Source organism: Thermobia domestica, chromosome 16 (assembly GCF_964235325.1).
Source record: "Thermobia domestica chromosome 16, izTheDome1.hap1.1, whole genome shotgun sequence".
Classification (NCBI taxonomy): Eukaryota; Metazoa; Arthropoda; class Insecta; order Zygentoma; family Lepismatidae; genus Thermobia; species Thermobia domestica.
In genome coordinates this window covers 66,472,875-66,491,822 of record NC_137469.1, presented here as the reverse complement: position 1 = coordinate 66,491,822, position 18,948 = coordinate 66,472,875, and the positions used below count along the sequence as shown (strand labels likewise).

The 18,948-nt window shown below is 35.9% G+C and overlaps 1 protein-coding gene across 5 annotated transcripts in view; it reads right to left on the bottom strand.

Annotated features, from left to right (window-relative positions):
- Dhc98D (Dynein heavy chain at 89D) overlaps positions 1-18,948 on the bottom strand; it is a 608,487-nt gene that overhangs the window by 505,255 nt on the left and 84,284 nt on the right. For all 5 annotated transcript variants that reach the window (XM_081742517.1, XM_081742516.1, XM_081742518.1 and 2 more), the window contains exons 12-13: positions 7,375-7,622; positions 1,131-1,275 (exon numbers count right to left, since the gene is read on the bottom strand). In XM_081742517.1, coding sequence (XP_081598643.1) covers positions 1,131-1,275; positions 7,375-7,622 — 393 coding nt within the window. The remainder of the gene's footprint in view (positions 1-1,130; positions 1,276-7,374; positions 7,623-18,948) is intronic.

Sequence of the window (18,948 nt, the reverse complement as noted above, 5' to 3'; positions counted from 1 at the left end):
AAAAAAAAAAAAAAAAATCTTATTAAAAAGTTACAAGCATACCAAAAATATTCACAGAAATTACCTGCAAAATAATAATAAACATCACAAGACACGTGGAACGCAAAACTGCACTCAAAATGAAATGAAATCTTTAAGTTTTACGTCCCACGATTATGCCGGCTAGGCTAAAGGAAACGGCGATAATGAGAAATGAATGAAATGGTGGAATGAAGAGAGTGGGAGGAAACGGGAGAACCGAGAGAAAGGCCACGCACACGGTGTTTGTTGCACTGAAAATAGAACATGGAGGAAATGGAATAGGAGTTTTAAATAGGTACACATTATATTATAGAGTTAACCATACATAGTTAGGCTCTAACTTATCGCAACATTAAAATCAACAAGATCAGAACAAATGTTATTTAGGACTTTATTGGGGATCATCGGTTGAAATAGCCTAGCTACATCCCTAGATATGAGGATTATTTTTAACGTGGAGATCAGAAAGCACAAGCTTCAGACGCAAGGGTTGCCAACTCCTTTCAGAAGTCCTTCATTGTATCATGACTTCTGTTGTGGCGAAAAGTTGTTTTCCAAACAGTCTGCAGATAAAATGTAAAAGCAATGAAATAAACCTAACTTTACCAAAAATTTCCAGTACATACAGAAAATTCCCTGAGTTTTCCCTGACTTTTTCAGAAATTATAAAATTCCCCGACTTTTCCAGGTTATTCATGTTTTCCAGACTAGTAGACACTCCGGCAATGTTCTCCATAATTCTATTGTAACTTTTCATAATTCACAGCAATGGATTCACCAGGCTTTACATAAAATTTGGTAGCAAAATTGCTCAATTTTTTCCCGTCCATTTTCTTAACGCATCTCACAAACGCAACTTCACTTCAGACGCTCTCAAAATTATGTAGTAACTGGAATAGGATCCAACTTGTACTGAGCCAACGGGAAGATTTAGCTTAACTGCCGTGTGAAGATGGAAACAGAAGCGTTGTTGGTTCGTGCACAGTATTGCAACTATCATTATTTTTCTATTCACATCGTATTCTGTTTTCTGTATCAATGCAAGATACAACCACAAAGCTAAATTCAAACGTGTCTATTGTTGTAAGAATTTAGAAAAATAACCTTACCCTGAATGTGACACCTATATTTTCTACCTCCTTCATATATTGCAAAAGGATCAAATCAAACTTTTCCATCAGCTGTTTCTGTATCACTTCTCTTGTTTCTATGTTTTTAAGTTTCATCATCATTTCCAAAGCTTCTTCAGAGGATCTAGAAAAGACAAATGAATTGTCAAATAGTTCTGATTTCCCTCCATATAATTATATATGTAATACCGTTGAAGCTTATCCACTTACAACAAACCCACAAAACAAATAATACTAATAAATAGGGTACAAGGCAATATAATACATTTAACGCATAGCACAGAAAATAGTCTTATTTACGAAACAATAAAAGAAATGCCATTGATGATGAAATAAGTCACATTATCTGTTGAAAACACCTCTCTCTCTCTCTCTCTTTGTTAATAATAATAATTCTGCATAACAGAAAGAAAAGTTGCTAACACTCACCTACAATGTTAGAAATAGTAGGTAGGAAATAGATGAAGTATTAGAAATATTGATAAGGGTAGCGACAGAACTTAGAGAGAGGATTCCCTTTTTCCCAGTTTTGCTCAACAAAGTTTGAAGTTTCTCCTGATGTGTAATTAACCAATCATACTTTCCCATATTTATGGAAAAACAAGACCAAGAAAACATGGTAACGATGATAAATAAATAATATATTTTACCTCTAAACAACTAGAACAATGAACAATATAAAATCAACTACAACGTATTTTACTACGAAATTACAGAACACTTACGTAATAGAAATTCCTGCACAAAGCAATGAATTAACATCTCTGAATCTTTAATCTGTAACGTGAACGGACGTACATAATCTGAAAGTTTCGTCACATATGAAAGGAAAAGGCCACAGTGAGACACTCGACGAAAAGGGCTGGATGTATCTACAACAAACTGTCTGTTCTATATTAACGACATATCTTTAAATAAATATCGATAATGTTATGTAATTCTTTCTCTTCTCCAAACGCTTTGTTTCATCACCAATATCGCGCATATCTTCCATTATTTTAGTCTTCTCAGCTTCAAGCTCGTTCAGACTTGTCTTTATTTTTCTGTTCCTTTTTTTTTTTTAATTCCTCTCCTCGTTGATTTGTTGCTTCTGCAAAATTAGTATGAGCATTTCCTGCATTAATAATTTCCTTACGGATAGCTTTTCAAGGTTACCAAAACAAGGTACTGTACTGTACACAAGTCCACATGTTACTGAAGTTTGTCCTTTTAAATTATCTGCTCCATATTGCACATTGATTGAGGATCATCTTGCTAGATTTAAATTTCCACGAAACAAATCAAGACCATTTTAACATCTCTTGAATCGCTGCATTCTGAAGTACCCAAATTATTTAGCCAAAAGTCATCCAATACCAGTTGCAGAATACTGACTCATAACTGTTTTACAATTTGGATTCGAACAAAACTCTGAACTTCCTTACATCTTCCTGTGAAAACCTAAAAGCTAATCATGTTCATATGTTATAGAACCTCAACATATGAACATTATTAGTATTTAGTTTTTCTCAGGAAGACGATTTTCTTCATTTTCCACATCGATTCGTATACATGAACTCGAAGAACTAAAAGCTTCTAGTTTTACAAAGCTTCAGATCCGATAAAGTATAGTTGAGACGTTTTATTGGTCCCCAACGGTTTCCTTTGTACTAAAGCAGAAAAATTTACCCTAACCGCCCTCATAAATAACACTCCAAATAAGCCATAAACACCACGTGTTTAGTGTCGAGGTGATATGTTGTTGCCATCGCTAAACTTATATTATCGATGGATACATTATGTAATATTATTATTATTATTATTATTATTATTATTATTATTATTATTATTATTATTATTATTATTATTATTATTATTAGTATTAGTATTATTGTTATTATTATTATACAGTAATCATTAAAGGAATTCAATATAATAGTATGGACAGGGGCGGTTCAAGGACGGACTTCTGAGGGTGGCAACGAAAGATTGCACTGTTTTCTCATTGGATTTTGCAGCACTAGTGCCTGTACGTAGGGGGCGAACATGTTTGGTTCGTACAAGCGTTATCATTGTGGAAGTTGTACGATATTAACAATATGCTATATTTAAGAGTAAAATAAACACATCATGAAACTAATGATTGATTTCTTTTTTTCATTACAACATATGCAAACTGAATTGAAATTAAATTAAATATTTCAGTTTAACGTTCCACAACTATGCCCTTCAAGCTAAGGGAGACGGAAGGAGGAGGATGCAACGAAAACAAAAGTAACGGAAAAACTAGATATTCATAATAGAACTTGAACAGCAAAAAGCTCACACGCACTGTCTTTCTGCAAAGACTACTGAGGAATCAGTAAGGAAGAAGGTAAAAATTGCAACATCGCTTTATTTTTCAGCAGGTCAACTGGAAGGCCACACTCAACTGGAAGGACTTATTGAATTATCCCTCTCATGTAACAAAGAAACATGTGGTTTTATTCAATGGTGTTCCGCTTCCTTTGAAGCCGCCCGAGGACGGTTTGAGCGATTTTACTTTATTGTACCTAGGTAAAGGAATGGACTGAGAGAAGCGTCAGTTTGAAATTCAGTAAGAAAAAACTTTGTTTCTGAAGCAAGTGCTTTACAAAATATTAAGTTTAGGAATAAGCATTTTATTTTCTTCCAACGTACCTGACACAAACTGACAGCTGAAAGAGCAGGAACTTTCTGATCCTTCCTAACACCTTGGATATACAACACAAAATAGGGATGTCAATGCTGAGCAACACTACTATTTTCAAGCAAATATAGAACAAAACTTACTGGAAAATTTTCTGAGACTATAGATGCACCCGGAAAGGCGTGATGAAACACCCTTAACTTATGAAGAGCTCTTAGAAATTCACCGATTCTCCAGTTCGTTGCTTTATTGCAGCCTTACATCCTCCATGCAAAATAAGTAACCCACAACTTACTATATTAAGTTTAGACGTCTTGATATTTGGCTTTAAGGTAAACAGACACATAACGTTTACACTGGGACCATCCACTGCGAGTTGAATGGTCTTCTTTAAGTTTAACGGAGAAAGCGTGTACTTGTCCTTTCACGGTACTCCAGAATTGCACATTTATGTCTCCATCAACAACTGAATTAGTTCACTGCTAAAGTATAGTGATACTAACCCATAAACGAAAGTGTATGTTGTTTTGTTATGTTGAAGCTACATTTTCCTGGCAATCTCACTGACTGGGAACATAAGTTTGAATACTTTGACATCTTTAGCAGCAGTGAGCATCAATGTATGTCATTACACTTTGAATACACCATAATAACTCTGCTTTTGTAAAGCTATTTTTTTTATTAAGAATCCGTGTTAATTACTTTGTTTCTTTACATATTATAGAAAGCAGGTAACAACCGGATTTTTTACACTAGATCTCCGTAGGTGGACCGAGACTCAAACTGGGACCGAGGTATTATGCGTATCATGCCGATGCGTTTACCACAATGCTACACAGTTTAAACTCAAGAAGTCCACAAGCAGAGTACAGCTACTCTCAGTCAGTCTATCTGAGAAACTTATGAATGTACTGTCTCTATTACTGTTTCATTTGTTGCTCTTTGACTTTCACTGACTCGGTTTTACTGCCTAATTCTGACTGACTGGGTTTTTGTGTCACTGTGGTACTGACTGCCACTGACTCCTCTTTGACTTCTTTTTAACTGATTAGAACGAAGTAAACTGAAGCATTTATACAACAAAAAGTGCTTATACTGCAATTTGTGGTTTCCAAAATTTCGGTTGAAATCATTACACGTACGTATGACATTTCTCTGAAGAAATCTTAGTTAACCAATACTTCTTTAAGATTGAGCATCAAGTTATCACTTAGAATTTAACATTACTTACATCACGTTGTCCGATGAAATGTGTATGTGTTAATATCAAAACATACAATTACAAAATGCTTACATTAAAAGAAATCATTTCAGATAAACTTACAACATTAGCTACATTCACAGGCTGTTTTATGAATCTGATTACCAACAAAAATAACCTTGGGTAATAACACACAAAGAGTGAAAAAGTGACTGACTGGGCCGAGACTCGAACCCAGGACCTCCTTCATGCTGTACCAATGCGTTAACCACTACGCCATTTAGTGTGCTTTCCAGAACAACCACTCACTCTCGAAGTTAGTGCTCTCCACTCGGACCACGTGGGTTGTACCACGGACCCCTGCTATGATTGGACAATCCTGTGCCCATACACCGAACACCTCATGATTGATAATCTTTCAGATTTGAATATTAACATTTAGAATGTTTTTAATATTAATTATTTTCAATAAAATGAGATTAAATTATTAAGATTTCTATAATATGTAAAAATTAAAAAAAAAAAAAAAAAAAGCAAACATTCATACCTGTTGTGATGTATGGTTGCGAAACACGGTCGCATACTCTGAGGAAAGAACGCAGACTGAAAGTATCTGAGAATAAAATCCTGAGAAGAATATTCGGACCCAGAAGGAACAGGAATGAGGAATGGCGGAAACTTCATAACGAGGAACTGCATAATTTATACCGATTACCAAACATTGTTAGCCCTATCAAGTTTAGGAGGCTCAGATGGGCAGGTCATGTAGCCAGAATGGAAGAAAGTAGCTACCTTTTCAATGATTTACCTAGAAATCCAATCGGTAAACGACCATTAGGAAGACCTAGTCGCAGATGGGAGGATAATATTAAGATGAATCTTGCAGAAAAAGGAACACAAAATAGAAGCTAGATCCAGTTGGCTAAGGACAGAAGTCAATGGAGAGCTTTAGTGAACGCGGCATTGAACCTTCGGGTTCCATAGGCTATTGAGTTAGTTATTTAGTGCTCTGTTAGGCAAAGAATATCTGCACTAGTAGTCTTCATTAGAACTTCTAGTGATAGGCATTTATCTCTAATCGATTGGATGTTTTGATGAACAATAGACAGCTCATTTTTAATTTTCTCCTTAGTTTTAATACTATTCCTTGCAACTACATACAGCTGGGTCATATAAAATCATCTCATGAACAAATCAACTTTGAACTTACACATGAGTTCCCAGCAACCAAAGTGAAACAGAAGCATTTATGACTGGTGACTATAATTTCTCAATATATTATTTTAGATATAGCACCTGAATTTAATAGAAAGTGAATTGTTTGTAATATATTTTTCATTATTGGTTTTTATGTTTACTTTTTATTTCAATATGTTCACCATTATGCTACAAAAGTATTGCAAATACTTTTTTTTTAAGGATGTTCTTTAAGTTCATGCCTAGAGACGCAGAGGAAGCTCAATTTGTCACTGCTAGAAGCAATGATATTGATGTTTTTGACTAGTTAATATGCATCCTATCATTTCTTTAAGTAATTAAAGACATGAACTCCAAATGTGCTTGCCCTACCATTCGGTTTCGAGAGAATTATAACGTATTATAATTAATATACACATACGAGGTGTATTCAAAAAGTATCGAACCTTATTTTTTCCCGCGTAAACCAATGAAGCGCGGGAGACTTTCTTCAGTGTAGATATAGAGGGGACACTCATGCGCAGTCATGAATTTTCCCCCGTCCGCAGAAAGAGGCAGTCGATAGCAGTCAGCCAACGAGTGAAGACGTGTAGTGAACGGTCGTCGGATTTCAGTTTTTTGTAAAATGACAGAAAAACTTGAGCAGCGATATTGCATCAAATTTTGCCAAAAGCTTGGTGATACCCAAGCGAAAACCATTCAATCGGATCTGTACATTCAATTCTGAACGAGAATTTGGGCATGAGAAGAGTGTCCGCGAAATTTGATTCAGGCTTTCATCGCCAAAGACAACATTCCTACATGTCGTCAGGCTCCCTCTCACCCAACATGGCTCCATGTGACTTTTGGTTATTTTCAAGTTGAAAATGTCACTAAGAGGGACCCGATTTGAGTTAGAAGAAGACATCATGCGGAATGCGACGGCACGGTTGCTCACCATTAAAAAACTGCGTTCCAGAAGTGTTTCCAACAACGGTGAGAGCGCTGGGAGAAGTGTGTGCATTATCAAGAAGACTACTTTGAAGGAGATAAGTATTACGGATTCCCAAATCAATTAATGTATTTTTTGTCAATCAAAGGTTCGATACTCTTTGAGCACACTTCATATTTTCCATAACTATATCTTTCCATACATATTTTCATTTCTTATATTTGACGAACAAAAATGTTCTCCTTACCTCAGATTTTTAAATGCTTCATCAATGTAAAGCTTGGCTTCGTTTTCAAGAAAGCGTATTTCTTTGTTTACTAACTTCAGCAATGATTGCCAATTTGAAGCGAAATCCAGTTCAAAAATATTAAAATCCACTTGTTCCACTGGAACTACTAGTTTTGTAACTCGTTTCATAACTGAATCTATTTGTGTTGGATCACTTATAATTGATTTCAGTTCAGGACCGAAAATATTCCGGAAATCTATTATCACCTACAAAAAAGAAAACAATTTTACTTGATAGAATTAATAATCGATTTGCAATTTAACACTGATGTAATATCAGTGGCCAGTAGTGCCGTCCCGTGGAAAATCAGCATCTGAGGCGAGAGTATACGACGGCGCACTCGTACATATGAGTGACGTCGACAGACTAGTCGCAAAGTGCCACCATGGCGCAAAGCGTAAGAAAATTTTCAAAAATAAATCCTGCTTTTCCTTGATTTTGAGCACTTTTTACTACTTTTTTCCTTCCATTTTATATATGTTCACATGCATTTTACTAACATCAATAACATTTTTCCTCTTTTTTCCTTTCCTTCTTTTCTTTTATTTTTCCTCCCGAATTTTGCGCCCCCTTACTTCGGTGCCCAATGCCGTTGTCCCTCTCGCACCCCCTCCCACGGCACGATACTGGTAGCTAGTAAATACGAAGTTGCGGTTACAATTTTCTTTTTAATTCTTTCTTTTAAGCATGATATTACTTTGAAAGCTTTACTTCTAATTTAGCTGTAATATAACAGACATACTCACATACCAAACTATGCTTAGTTAATGGAAATTTATTATGTTATGAATACATTTAACATGAAGATTGGTAGACTATGCATGGATGGTGATTTCAAGGGGGCGCCTGTAGCGAGACTATCTGTCCCAGTCACGATAAGCCCATTACAACAAAAACAACTATTAAAAACTATAACATAGGTCTTAAAAAGTCTAAAACAAAATACAAAATATATATAACAAGGAAATAATTTTAAAAAATACCAATATTAATAACACATAACACGAAAAATCTAATAAGAAAACTTCAGAGCGCGTTTGCACTCCCAATTTCACGAACAAAATTAGAATACGGTCATTAGAGATCACATTATCTTCCAGAACCTGACTAAGATTTTTAGGCACTTCTAAGCGTTCTTTGAGGCCTGAGCATTCTGGACATTTTACAAGAATGTGCCGAATACTAAATGAGAAGATATAGTCCTAACAATACGGACGATTAGTGCCACACACTAAATAGGAATGCATGGGATGTGAATGTCCAATACGTAAGCGTGCCAGGACCACTTTATCTCGGCGCCTAGTACGTGACGCCGTCTGCCAATTGCCCAGAACAGGTTCAACTGAGTGTAGTTTATTTTCGTTGGTCTGGTTTCATTCTGCTTGCCGGTGAGAGCCCATCCTTTGGAGGAAAGAGTAATCAAGATCAGAAAATGCAGAGAGTAGTCCTGTTCAATTTCAGCCAATGCATCGTTCTTGGCTGTTGTGTCGGCACGCTCATTTCCTCGGATGCTGGCATGTTCTGACACCCAGCAAACAACGACGACACAGTATCTGTTGTTGTAGTTGATGCCATCTCAACTATAAACCGGGCTCTATGTCCCGAATGCACACTTACATATAAAAGAGAACTTTGATGCTTCGAAGATTTTATCAGGTATCTAGAACAGGCGCGAAGAATGTGAAATCTTTGAAGATTCTTGGATGCCGGAAAGCATGTCGACGAGCCAGAGTAGCCTCATGGATTTCCGCTAGTGTTGTAAAAAAAACATTTTTTTTCCGTAAAGTTTTTCAATAAAAACATCGTTCTTTACATGTTTTTTTCAAATGTCTGTTTTTTTCTGGCAACTATTATTTATTGATTTATGTTGCAGATAAGTGAAATTATCAGCAGAACTTGAGTCGAAGCCCTCGTTACTTACAAATTCTTTGTTTCTTTGTGCATATACAAGCAAAACTGTGTGATTATTGTCCATTTGATTACAATTTTTTCACTCGTGTTGTTGTAGTAGTTATAGTCTCGACTAGTACTAGTTTCGTTGAAACAATAACTTCATTAAAAAAATTATCTCCTTTTTACATCTTACAGTTCATTTGATACAACTTGTCCCCAAGTTGCTTTCCCCTGTTTTTTTCCTTCCTGCACGTGGTCATAACAATCAGGCATGAAGAACTGTTTCTATGGCAACAGTACTTTCAGCCAATTATAGTGGCTCATTTCTACGCTCTGCAATAGTAAACATTCCACGCTTTCCACAGGTTGCCAATTTGAATATGAACAAATGCACATTGTTTTACTCGAACGTCAACTTGAGTAATGGACCTGCTGGTTATAGAGAGCATTCTTTTAAGTTCTCTTTTGTGTCATTTAATTTCATAAAACTGAGATTTACTTGCAATGAATAATTTCGTGTTTCAATACCCGTCGCAAAAGCTGGCAACACATCATTGAGCACCACATGCGCGCAGCAAGCTCTCAGAAAGGACAAAAAATATCAATTGTAATATAGTTCCAATAGTGTTGCTGAGAAATACAAGGTGTTTCAAAATGAATATCGGGGTTTTAAGGCTTTGTGGTATTTATTACATTTAAGAACAATTATAAATAACACATCGAATGAAAGAGCAACACAAACAGTTTTTGCTAGAAGTGTTCAATGTGAGCACCATTCGCCTTACGGCACACATCGAGTCGATAGGCGAGAAAGATCCATAAACTTTCCGCCATGTGGCACAAAACATATTCAATTTAGGGAAGTCTCGCTGCAACTGAACCATCTTGTAAGGATTTGCGGACTCCCAGATACGAACATTATGAGTGTTTACATTAGCACTTAGATGAAATGTTGATTTATCACTGAAGACGACACGATCCAGAAAATCTTCATCGTCATGCAACAATTTTTCATTTGCAAAATTGGCACGTAAACCGCACTCTGTAGGCTTTACTGCAAACCATTAGGACGAATTGTAAGCGTCTCCTTAAAATTCTTCACACAGACAATTGCATTGTAACTACAGATTCAGTCTTTCCAAAAAAGCTTTCTGCTTTCTAGTCGCCATCTTTGCTACTAGCTCATTTTAACGGCAGAAAGAGGAAACAGTGCATGTGCATGCGTGCGTACGAAACTATTTGAGTTGCTCTTTCATTTGATATTATTTATACTTGTAAGTTAATTGTAATAGATACTACAAAGTTTCAAAACCTTAATATTCATTTTGAAACACCCTACATTGCTTGAAATTATGTCATCCTACATTCATGTCTTGTATGTACATATCATCAGGGCCGGCCCTAGGCAATTTTCCGTCCTATGCAATGGTATCATTTGCCGCCTCCCCCTTTCTCCAGAAAGAATAAATCTTAAAAGTCACGATTTTAAGTATGCTACTCCATCATGAGCAACGAAGGGGAGGGAAAATGCACTCACACTAAGAAAGGCTTAAATACTACAATCTCGTTCTATCTGTTTTTTTATTTAATTAATAATATATGTTAGTGAAAGATAAAGCAAACACACTTGAAAGATGGTAACCCTTTTTATATAATTCAATATCGAGCTTCAATCTCAGTATATCAGTTTGCAATTCTAATGCAACTAGCTCTTATATCTTTATTTCTTTATTTTCTTTCCATATGTTATTTTTTAAAACTTGTTTCCACCTTCAATGATAAGGAACTTGTTTGTGACAAAGCCAAGACTAGCTTTCATATCAGAACTGTGACAACTAACTAAATGGAACAGGTGTTCGAGAATTAGTTCTTGTTTTCGACAACAATCAAGCAATTTATGCTGGGATTTATTTGACCATTTGATTTAGCACTGTCCATGTGACCTCAAACTAATGCGACCTGAACATGATTTATGAATGTAGTATTCAAATAGGTCAGCTTAGTAAATTTAACTACCATCATCATGAAGCCTGTTTCCAACAAGAAATATTTATTTTAAATAATATACTTATTACAGATTTTACCGCCCGTGCAAATGCACGTGTTGCACATATGGTAGAGCCGGCTCTGCATATCATGTATCTAGTCGACAAATTATCTGTGTGTGATATTTAGAAGAATACTAGTAGACAAATTAGTATCAGTTTTTACCTTTAGACAAGTTATTTGCATTTTATACTGTACGTGATATTCTTTTCGTATTTATTAAAGCCCTACTTTCACGAAAAAGCAAATTTTCATTTATGCTCTTTTTTTCTTGGTTGATTTTGGTGAAACACTGATGAAACCCGGACTATTAGTAGTTATGCTACTCATATATATTGTAAAATATTTGTACCGTATCAGTATCTAGCGTTTATGTTGCATATTATAGTAATTACCTACATAAAAATATTCCTTACTTAAACAGATCTTAGCTACATTACAAACGACTATTTAAAAAAAAAAAACGAAATTCATAAAAAAAGAGAGGTAATGTTTTTTCTTAAAAAAAAGATGTGCATTTCTGAAAAAATACGAACTTTTTTATTTAAACACTGATTTCCGCAGAGTTTCAAGGAACTCACTGTCCTGGACCAGCGCTTCCACAATCTGGTATAGAACCATAGACGGCGCAGACCACAGTCTGTTCAAATAGGTCTACATTTGCACATACGGATAAGTCTTCATGGGTAATGAAACTCACTGAGCTCGCGAAATGTTGGTCAATCAGCACACATGGCATTAAAGTATCGAAGATGGCATGGATCAGTAATAGGGAGGCCCTTTGTGGTCACTACCACAGAGATCAGGATGTACTCTCCATGTGAAGCAAGCTGCAAGCGAAAAACTACACACGGAAAGGTCAATGCATGAGTAGGCACCAGATCCAGAAGAAAAGTAAGTAGGGTTACCATCATTAAGGACGACCACCTACTCTTATCCAGGAAGCATTCATGTTTCCGAGAATCAACACAGATGGCTCAAGTTGACTGCACAATTGAATCAAATCAATTGTCAAAAAGGCTTCAGTACAAGAAATATAGAACGAACATATGGTATCGGGTGAAGAAAGAACACACACACCGAAACTACCTGCAACCGGGAGTTTAAGTTAATGGTTCAAGAATGAATGTATCAGAATACAGCAATGGCTACGCCGCCAGCAATGCAACCATCAGTATGTCTGTCACACTTGTAAATCGTAAAATGAGATAAAACAGAAGACTGAAGAGGCTGAAAATGAGTTTCCTGCAAGCAAATGACAGCTGGTAAGTGGCCAGATGCCAGTTGTTTCAATTCCACAAGATGACTACTGAAGCTGTTAAGATTACGCTGGCTCTCGCCTTCGGTGCGAGCGGTCCCGAGTTCGATTCCCGGTTGGGGCACTTGGTTGGAAAAGTGTAAAACGCTTTTTCAGACTAGCCACCCTGAATAAGGTTTTCCTGAGTTTTCTTCATTCACACCAGGCAAATGACGGGGTGGTACCTAACTTATAGGTTCCAGGCCTCTTCCTTCGTTTCCCAATCCTTTCTTCCTTCTCTTTCCCCGGATAGTGTGCTCGCCGAGGGAAGTCATCCCTCAAACATGACAGACTAAATGGCCCTAGATGCCAAGACCCCAGAAATCTAAATCCTAATCCTAAGGTTACGCTGTAGAAACGCCGTAGTTGGAAAGATTAACTTTAAGACGAACCTTTCTCGTGAGCCAATTACCGTATACTCACTATCCATCAGTTCGTTCAACACCATATTCAATTTCAGTGAAATCGAAAGTGGCTTGAGAACGGTTGTAGATTTTGGTTTAATAGGTGAGGGGATAGGGTCATTAAGGCGACGTCAAATATGCTGCGCTAACTTTATGCTAGCAATATATGGCGACTGACGATGCGGTAGCGTTATGTTGCATATCCAACAAGCTGTGATATTTGGACACCTTTGATTGCCAGAGAGAGAGGATCGGTCTCAAGACCAGCTGCCTGGGACACCTACGGTTAATACCCTTGCCGAAGACATCGCCACCCATAGGACATTGTACAGAATCTCGTCATCATCAGGAAGACATTATTCTTCATAAAAATTGTAGTCTCCAGCATCAGTTGATGCATGAATGCAAAATTCTTTAAGAAACAATAAACGTAGAGCGTCAGCGACTTCTTCCTTTGCCTATAGTTTCTTGTACTTTCTCATCACTTTTCTGTTTACCTTCCGTCTTGATTTCTTGCTATTTATTTCTGCTAAGTTAAGTGGTCCTGTATTTACTACATGTCACCAGGTTCAATACTCTTGGTTTTCTGCGACATTGTCACAGCGTCGAGGACCACCTGCCAGTCGATGACTAACGTGGAAGAAGCCGTCGTTAGTGCACTTGCACTAAGCCCACTTTGTGCCGTCATCGAGCTGAATTTGGATTTTCATTAGAAAAATACCACGTAGTGAGGGCAACAACCAGTTGCACTCGAAAGCAATAAAATCTTGTCATTTTCGTAAATCTTGGTCAGATCTAATCAGACAGAGGAGAAGAGAGCGTCGCAGCTCACGTCGAATCTCATTCTGTCGTGAGGATAAGCCTTGTCTTATATCTCACAAACAGGACAACTTAACGTTTTATATCTTACATATCTTAGACTTATAACTAGCTCTACTTTCATCCCCATGCTTTATTAGTCGCTCTTGTCTCTTAAATTTGAATTTTGTTTGTTTTTATTCCAGTCAACCTTATTAGTGGAGAACACATTGGTGTGTAAGATGCTCGCAGTGAGCAAGACTTAAGGTACAAGTACGGCATTCATCCCGTACTTCATTTTAAAAAACATTCATGCTACTTCTAGCATGAACCCGTAGTTTCGTACTGTTACAGTTAGCTTTAGACCATCTTTACGAATACGAGGCGTTTTCAAAGATTCGGGAGATAACGTGATGAGAAGTTTCCTGGTGTTCTTAGCTGAAGAGAGCTCAGTTTGCATGGAGAGGCATACATCTGAGCAGCCACAGCTTTCCGAGCAAAGCAGCAACAGAGGCAAACGCAACAGGAAGCGAGGTTGAAATGCTTTCTTTCGGATGTCGTTTCGCGTCAGCTGCGGAAATCTTTTCAACAATCATAAGATATTGGATACACTTTTTCTTTAGAAGGCTGAACAGTCTCTAGATCAAGCAGAATTATCACCTTTAAAGTTGACACAAGAGGGCTTGATCGCTGTACAGGGATCCGCACCATGACTGCCCTGGTCACAATTCGCACAAATAGTAGCTGCCGCATTATACGACGTGCTGGTATGCCCGAAGTGCTAGTATTTAAAACAACAAAGAGGACTAGGAATGTAAGATCGTTCTTTTAGTCAACAATATTCAGCCTTTATAAATTCCGGAAACATAGCTAAACTGAAAGTAAAAATCAGTGACTGAATTGGAAGTAGTTTACCTGACTTCTTACTTTTTCGAGCTACTTCTATGACACGTTGGTCAGCAATTTCAAGCTCAATCTTCTATTCATTAGCGTTCAAGAGATCCCAATATGAAATTACTCCCCCGACTGACATTCAGTAGACGGTAAGATTCTATTGCTACAAGAATTGGTCCAATGTTATCCAATTGAAGTATCTAATAGTGCTTATCGTCTATCATTTTGAGCTCCCTCGTGGTTAAGTGGTTAGCATACGCGCCCTTGGTGTGGGAGACCCGGGTTCGATTCCTGGCGGAAGCCCCTGTGATTCGGATTTCACGTTAACATAGAGGTCCACGTCTCATATAGCTTCTCCTAAAAACGCCAAACTCAAACCGAAATCAAAATCAAATCATCCTCCGTTTCCATTAACAAAATGTCATTACGTAGTTTTTTTTTTTTTTTTTTTTTTTTTTTAATATCTTTTGCTTATATGGTGTTGTAGGCAATCATTTTATTCATAATGAAGGGTCACAAGCCTTAAAGGACACGTACTTCTGCATTGTCACTAGCAACATCTTTGTCTTTTATTACAAGATATCGGACTACAGGAATCACGATACTGGTCTTTTTCACAGTCTCTACTTGGGGAATGCTTATCTCACTTTCGCTCGGTTTGGACTTCCTACGAGAGAGTGAGCCCGTACCCGTATTTAATGATAGTTTACCCATAAAACGTGGTTGATAATAAACATTTATAAATAAAAGCAATGTGTAAATGCCGCAACTTCACACCGGCGCGCTTCAAGAATAATTTACACTGCTTCCCTAGAAACCTCTTAGGCACGCCCTCACCGAAGGATTAGCGTGGAACCAACGTGTCAAAGAGAATGAGAGGTGCATCAAACCATCATCCTCGTAGACAAAACACATAGCTCCAAAACACAATAATAATAATAATAATAATAATAATAATAATAATAATAATAATAATAATAATAATAATAATAATAATAATAATAATAATAATAATAATAATAATAATAAATTAAGCACAACATTTACAAACACAAAACAAGTAACAAAGTAAATAAATGATGTCACACACATCTTTTTTAAAAGATTTTATACAAAAATAAATAAATAAATAAACAAAACACTGGACTTATACAAAATCTTCGACGGAATGGTGCACATCCTCTTCATCAGATAAAGATGTCCACTGTCCCTCCTCTATTAACTCTCCCACCAACCACCCGCGAGTCGGTAGCGGAATTCGCGAATGAGAGGGCATGCAAGAAGATACACAACAATGAGTGATATATGTATGATAAATGAAGTCACCTTCTCAGCTCCACCCCTTCTCGATGTTGACGATCTGTTAGAGGAAGGGGGACAGATAGACCAGAGTTGTCTTGTGAAGCCAGTTATTCTAAGGATACAATTTTAATGATTAGAAAATATGTGCAATATTATATACTCTATACTCTTCATATATATATATGAAGAAATATTACTTTTTCTCATACACGACTATATTAAAAATCCGTTAGTACTTGTTAATACAACGAGTACACTACCGAACACCCCGAATTTGAGTAAATATCTACTTTGGACTTATAATTTTGGCACAGAAACTTTAGCACCGTGTGCCAGATTAACAAGTAGCATAAAATTTCGCGACAGGTGGATCGGAATCTGAGAGATATTGCAGAGGATATGTATAATTATAATTCTTAAAGTGGACTCACAAAAAGACAACTTGAAATAAATATTGCATAGTATAAAATGTGGAAAGGAGGTAACATATTACTTTGTTTGACAGTTGTAGATATACGTGGTAAAGGCAGACATAAATTCATAAAGAAAATATGTTTCGCAGTTCTTTATTCTTTCTTGATACATAAACATTTAAAAACCCAATAATGTTATATTTTGAAAATGACCCAATAATATCATATGTGTTTACGAGGTACTATATGCAGCCATCTATGATCAGTTGTCATTCAATAGGAATGTGTATATATAGTGCTTGTTATTGCAATTCATACGAGCAAAAATTGGGTATACGAAACCATAGTAAAAACGTTTCAAACTATGGTATTTTTGGCTCTTAGATCGTTAATATATCAATAAGATGTAGAAGACTTCAAAACATGTAAAAAGTTATTTTCCTTTCGAATTTCTGTGACTGCATTGGCCCCTATGTCCATATCTTTTAAACAAAACTATTATCTTCTACACTTTTGTTTATACCATGTAATATCTATTAATTCTTTTGTATATCCATTTTAAGACTTATAATTAGACATTTAATCTGCAGTATCTCTTAAATCCTGATCCAACTGTCGCCAAATCTTGTGTTTTACACAGAGTACCTCTGACACACAGCAGCGAAAATTTTAAACGTTACTGTAGATTTGACGGTCAGATTGGCTGAAAACTGTTTTAGGCTCAAGATACAACTTTAAACGATACCCTTCCCACCATTCAATGTAATAATTTCCGTCAAATTTACAATGCGAATAATGAAAGCATTAAATAATAATAATAATAATAATAATAATAATAATAATAATAATAATAATAATAATAATAATAATAATAATAATAATCTACAAGAATAATTTTGTTTATTAACCAAAAATAAAAGTAAACATTTATTTTGATCCAATTTTTGAGTTCGTTCGTGTATACGCAGTAATCCATGATAAATTAAATAAAATCAATGAAATAAAATTAATTAAATAAAATCAATAAAATATAAAATTACCACCTCTATTCAATACAAAAATCTTACGTAAGACATTTTTAAATAACAAAAACAATGACGATTTAAAGAAGATCCACTATCAAACAGTGACTTACAATATACGAGGATCGGTCAAAAATAAATAAGACAATAAAAACCGATATTACTCTTGTCTTATATTGTACGTAACTTTACACTAGCCTCGAAGACAAAGCTTACTGGTGAAACCGAAATATACTCATTAGGGCATTATTCTAATACTGCAAGACATACTTGAGTACTGTCCACGTTGATAAGAGTATGCTGAGGACAGAAAAAATTGTGGTCGATAAATGTCTTAATAACGCAAACAATAATCAAGTATATTATACGTATTAAAAATGTTTTCTCTCTTACACTGCGATAGTAATACCAAATAATTCATACATTAAGCTCTCCGGAAGCACGATGAGCTTATTGCTTTTAACAATACAACGTACGTTCGGAAAGGCGTAAGGCTCCAAACCCCTACCACATTATCTCCATTTTGAGATTATGTTCTTCTTATAGGACAAAAATCGTGACTACTAAATATTCACTTTACCGCCAAAATGAATCGTTATGAAAATACTTCTAAAGCCGAAAGAACAGAAACCGGTAAAGTCTAGTCTATCATAGTATGTCCAGTGTTTTTTTAAAAACTAAATTCCAGGCTTTCTTGAGTATTTTTAAAGAAAATTTTCGGACTTTCAATTATCAAAATATGTTTGCTCTATTATCTAAATATCATAATTTATAGACTGTAGATTGTCGATTTTTAATCACCATCAGCAATTGATACAAAAATCGATATTACTCCTTCTGATCGACTGCACTGCAATGTTACAACTATCATCATCTTGCTGTATGTTACTTCGTACGAATTTCCCGAAAATTCTCGACCCTGATCTCTGATATTCCCAGAATTCCCGATTTTCACATATTTGGTAACCACAGATTCCCTGACTTTACCACATTAATCAGGACACGATTTACAGATTTCCAGGTTTTTATATATAAAATGCAAAAAAGCAAATATATTTTTCCCGACGAATGAATTCCGCATCTATTATGTATGTACATGTGCATTAGAGAAGTTTCACAAAATAAATTTATTTATTTCATAAAATATTCCCTACCAAATAGCCAGGTAAGTCAAAAAGAGAAATGGGTTCTGAGAAGTATAAACCATTCGTAAAATTCAATCGCTTTTCCAGGTCGATGCGAACTGCTAGAATTGGTGTTAGTAATCGAAGAGAATTACTTGACAAGCTATATACAGAATATGAGAAAACAGGGCTACAACGTTTGTTATTCAACGATATCAGTACACTATTCATATACTAAAACATACCTTTGCAATTTAACAAAAAATTGGCTACTTACCAAGGAATCCTTCCTTGGAAAACCTAAATAGTTTTCAGACGTTCGATACTCACAGCTGGTTC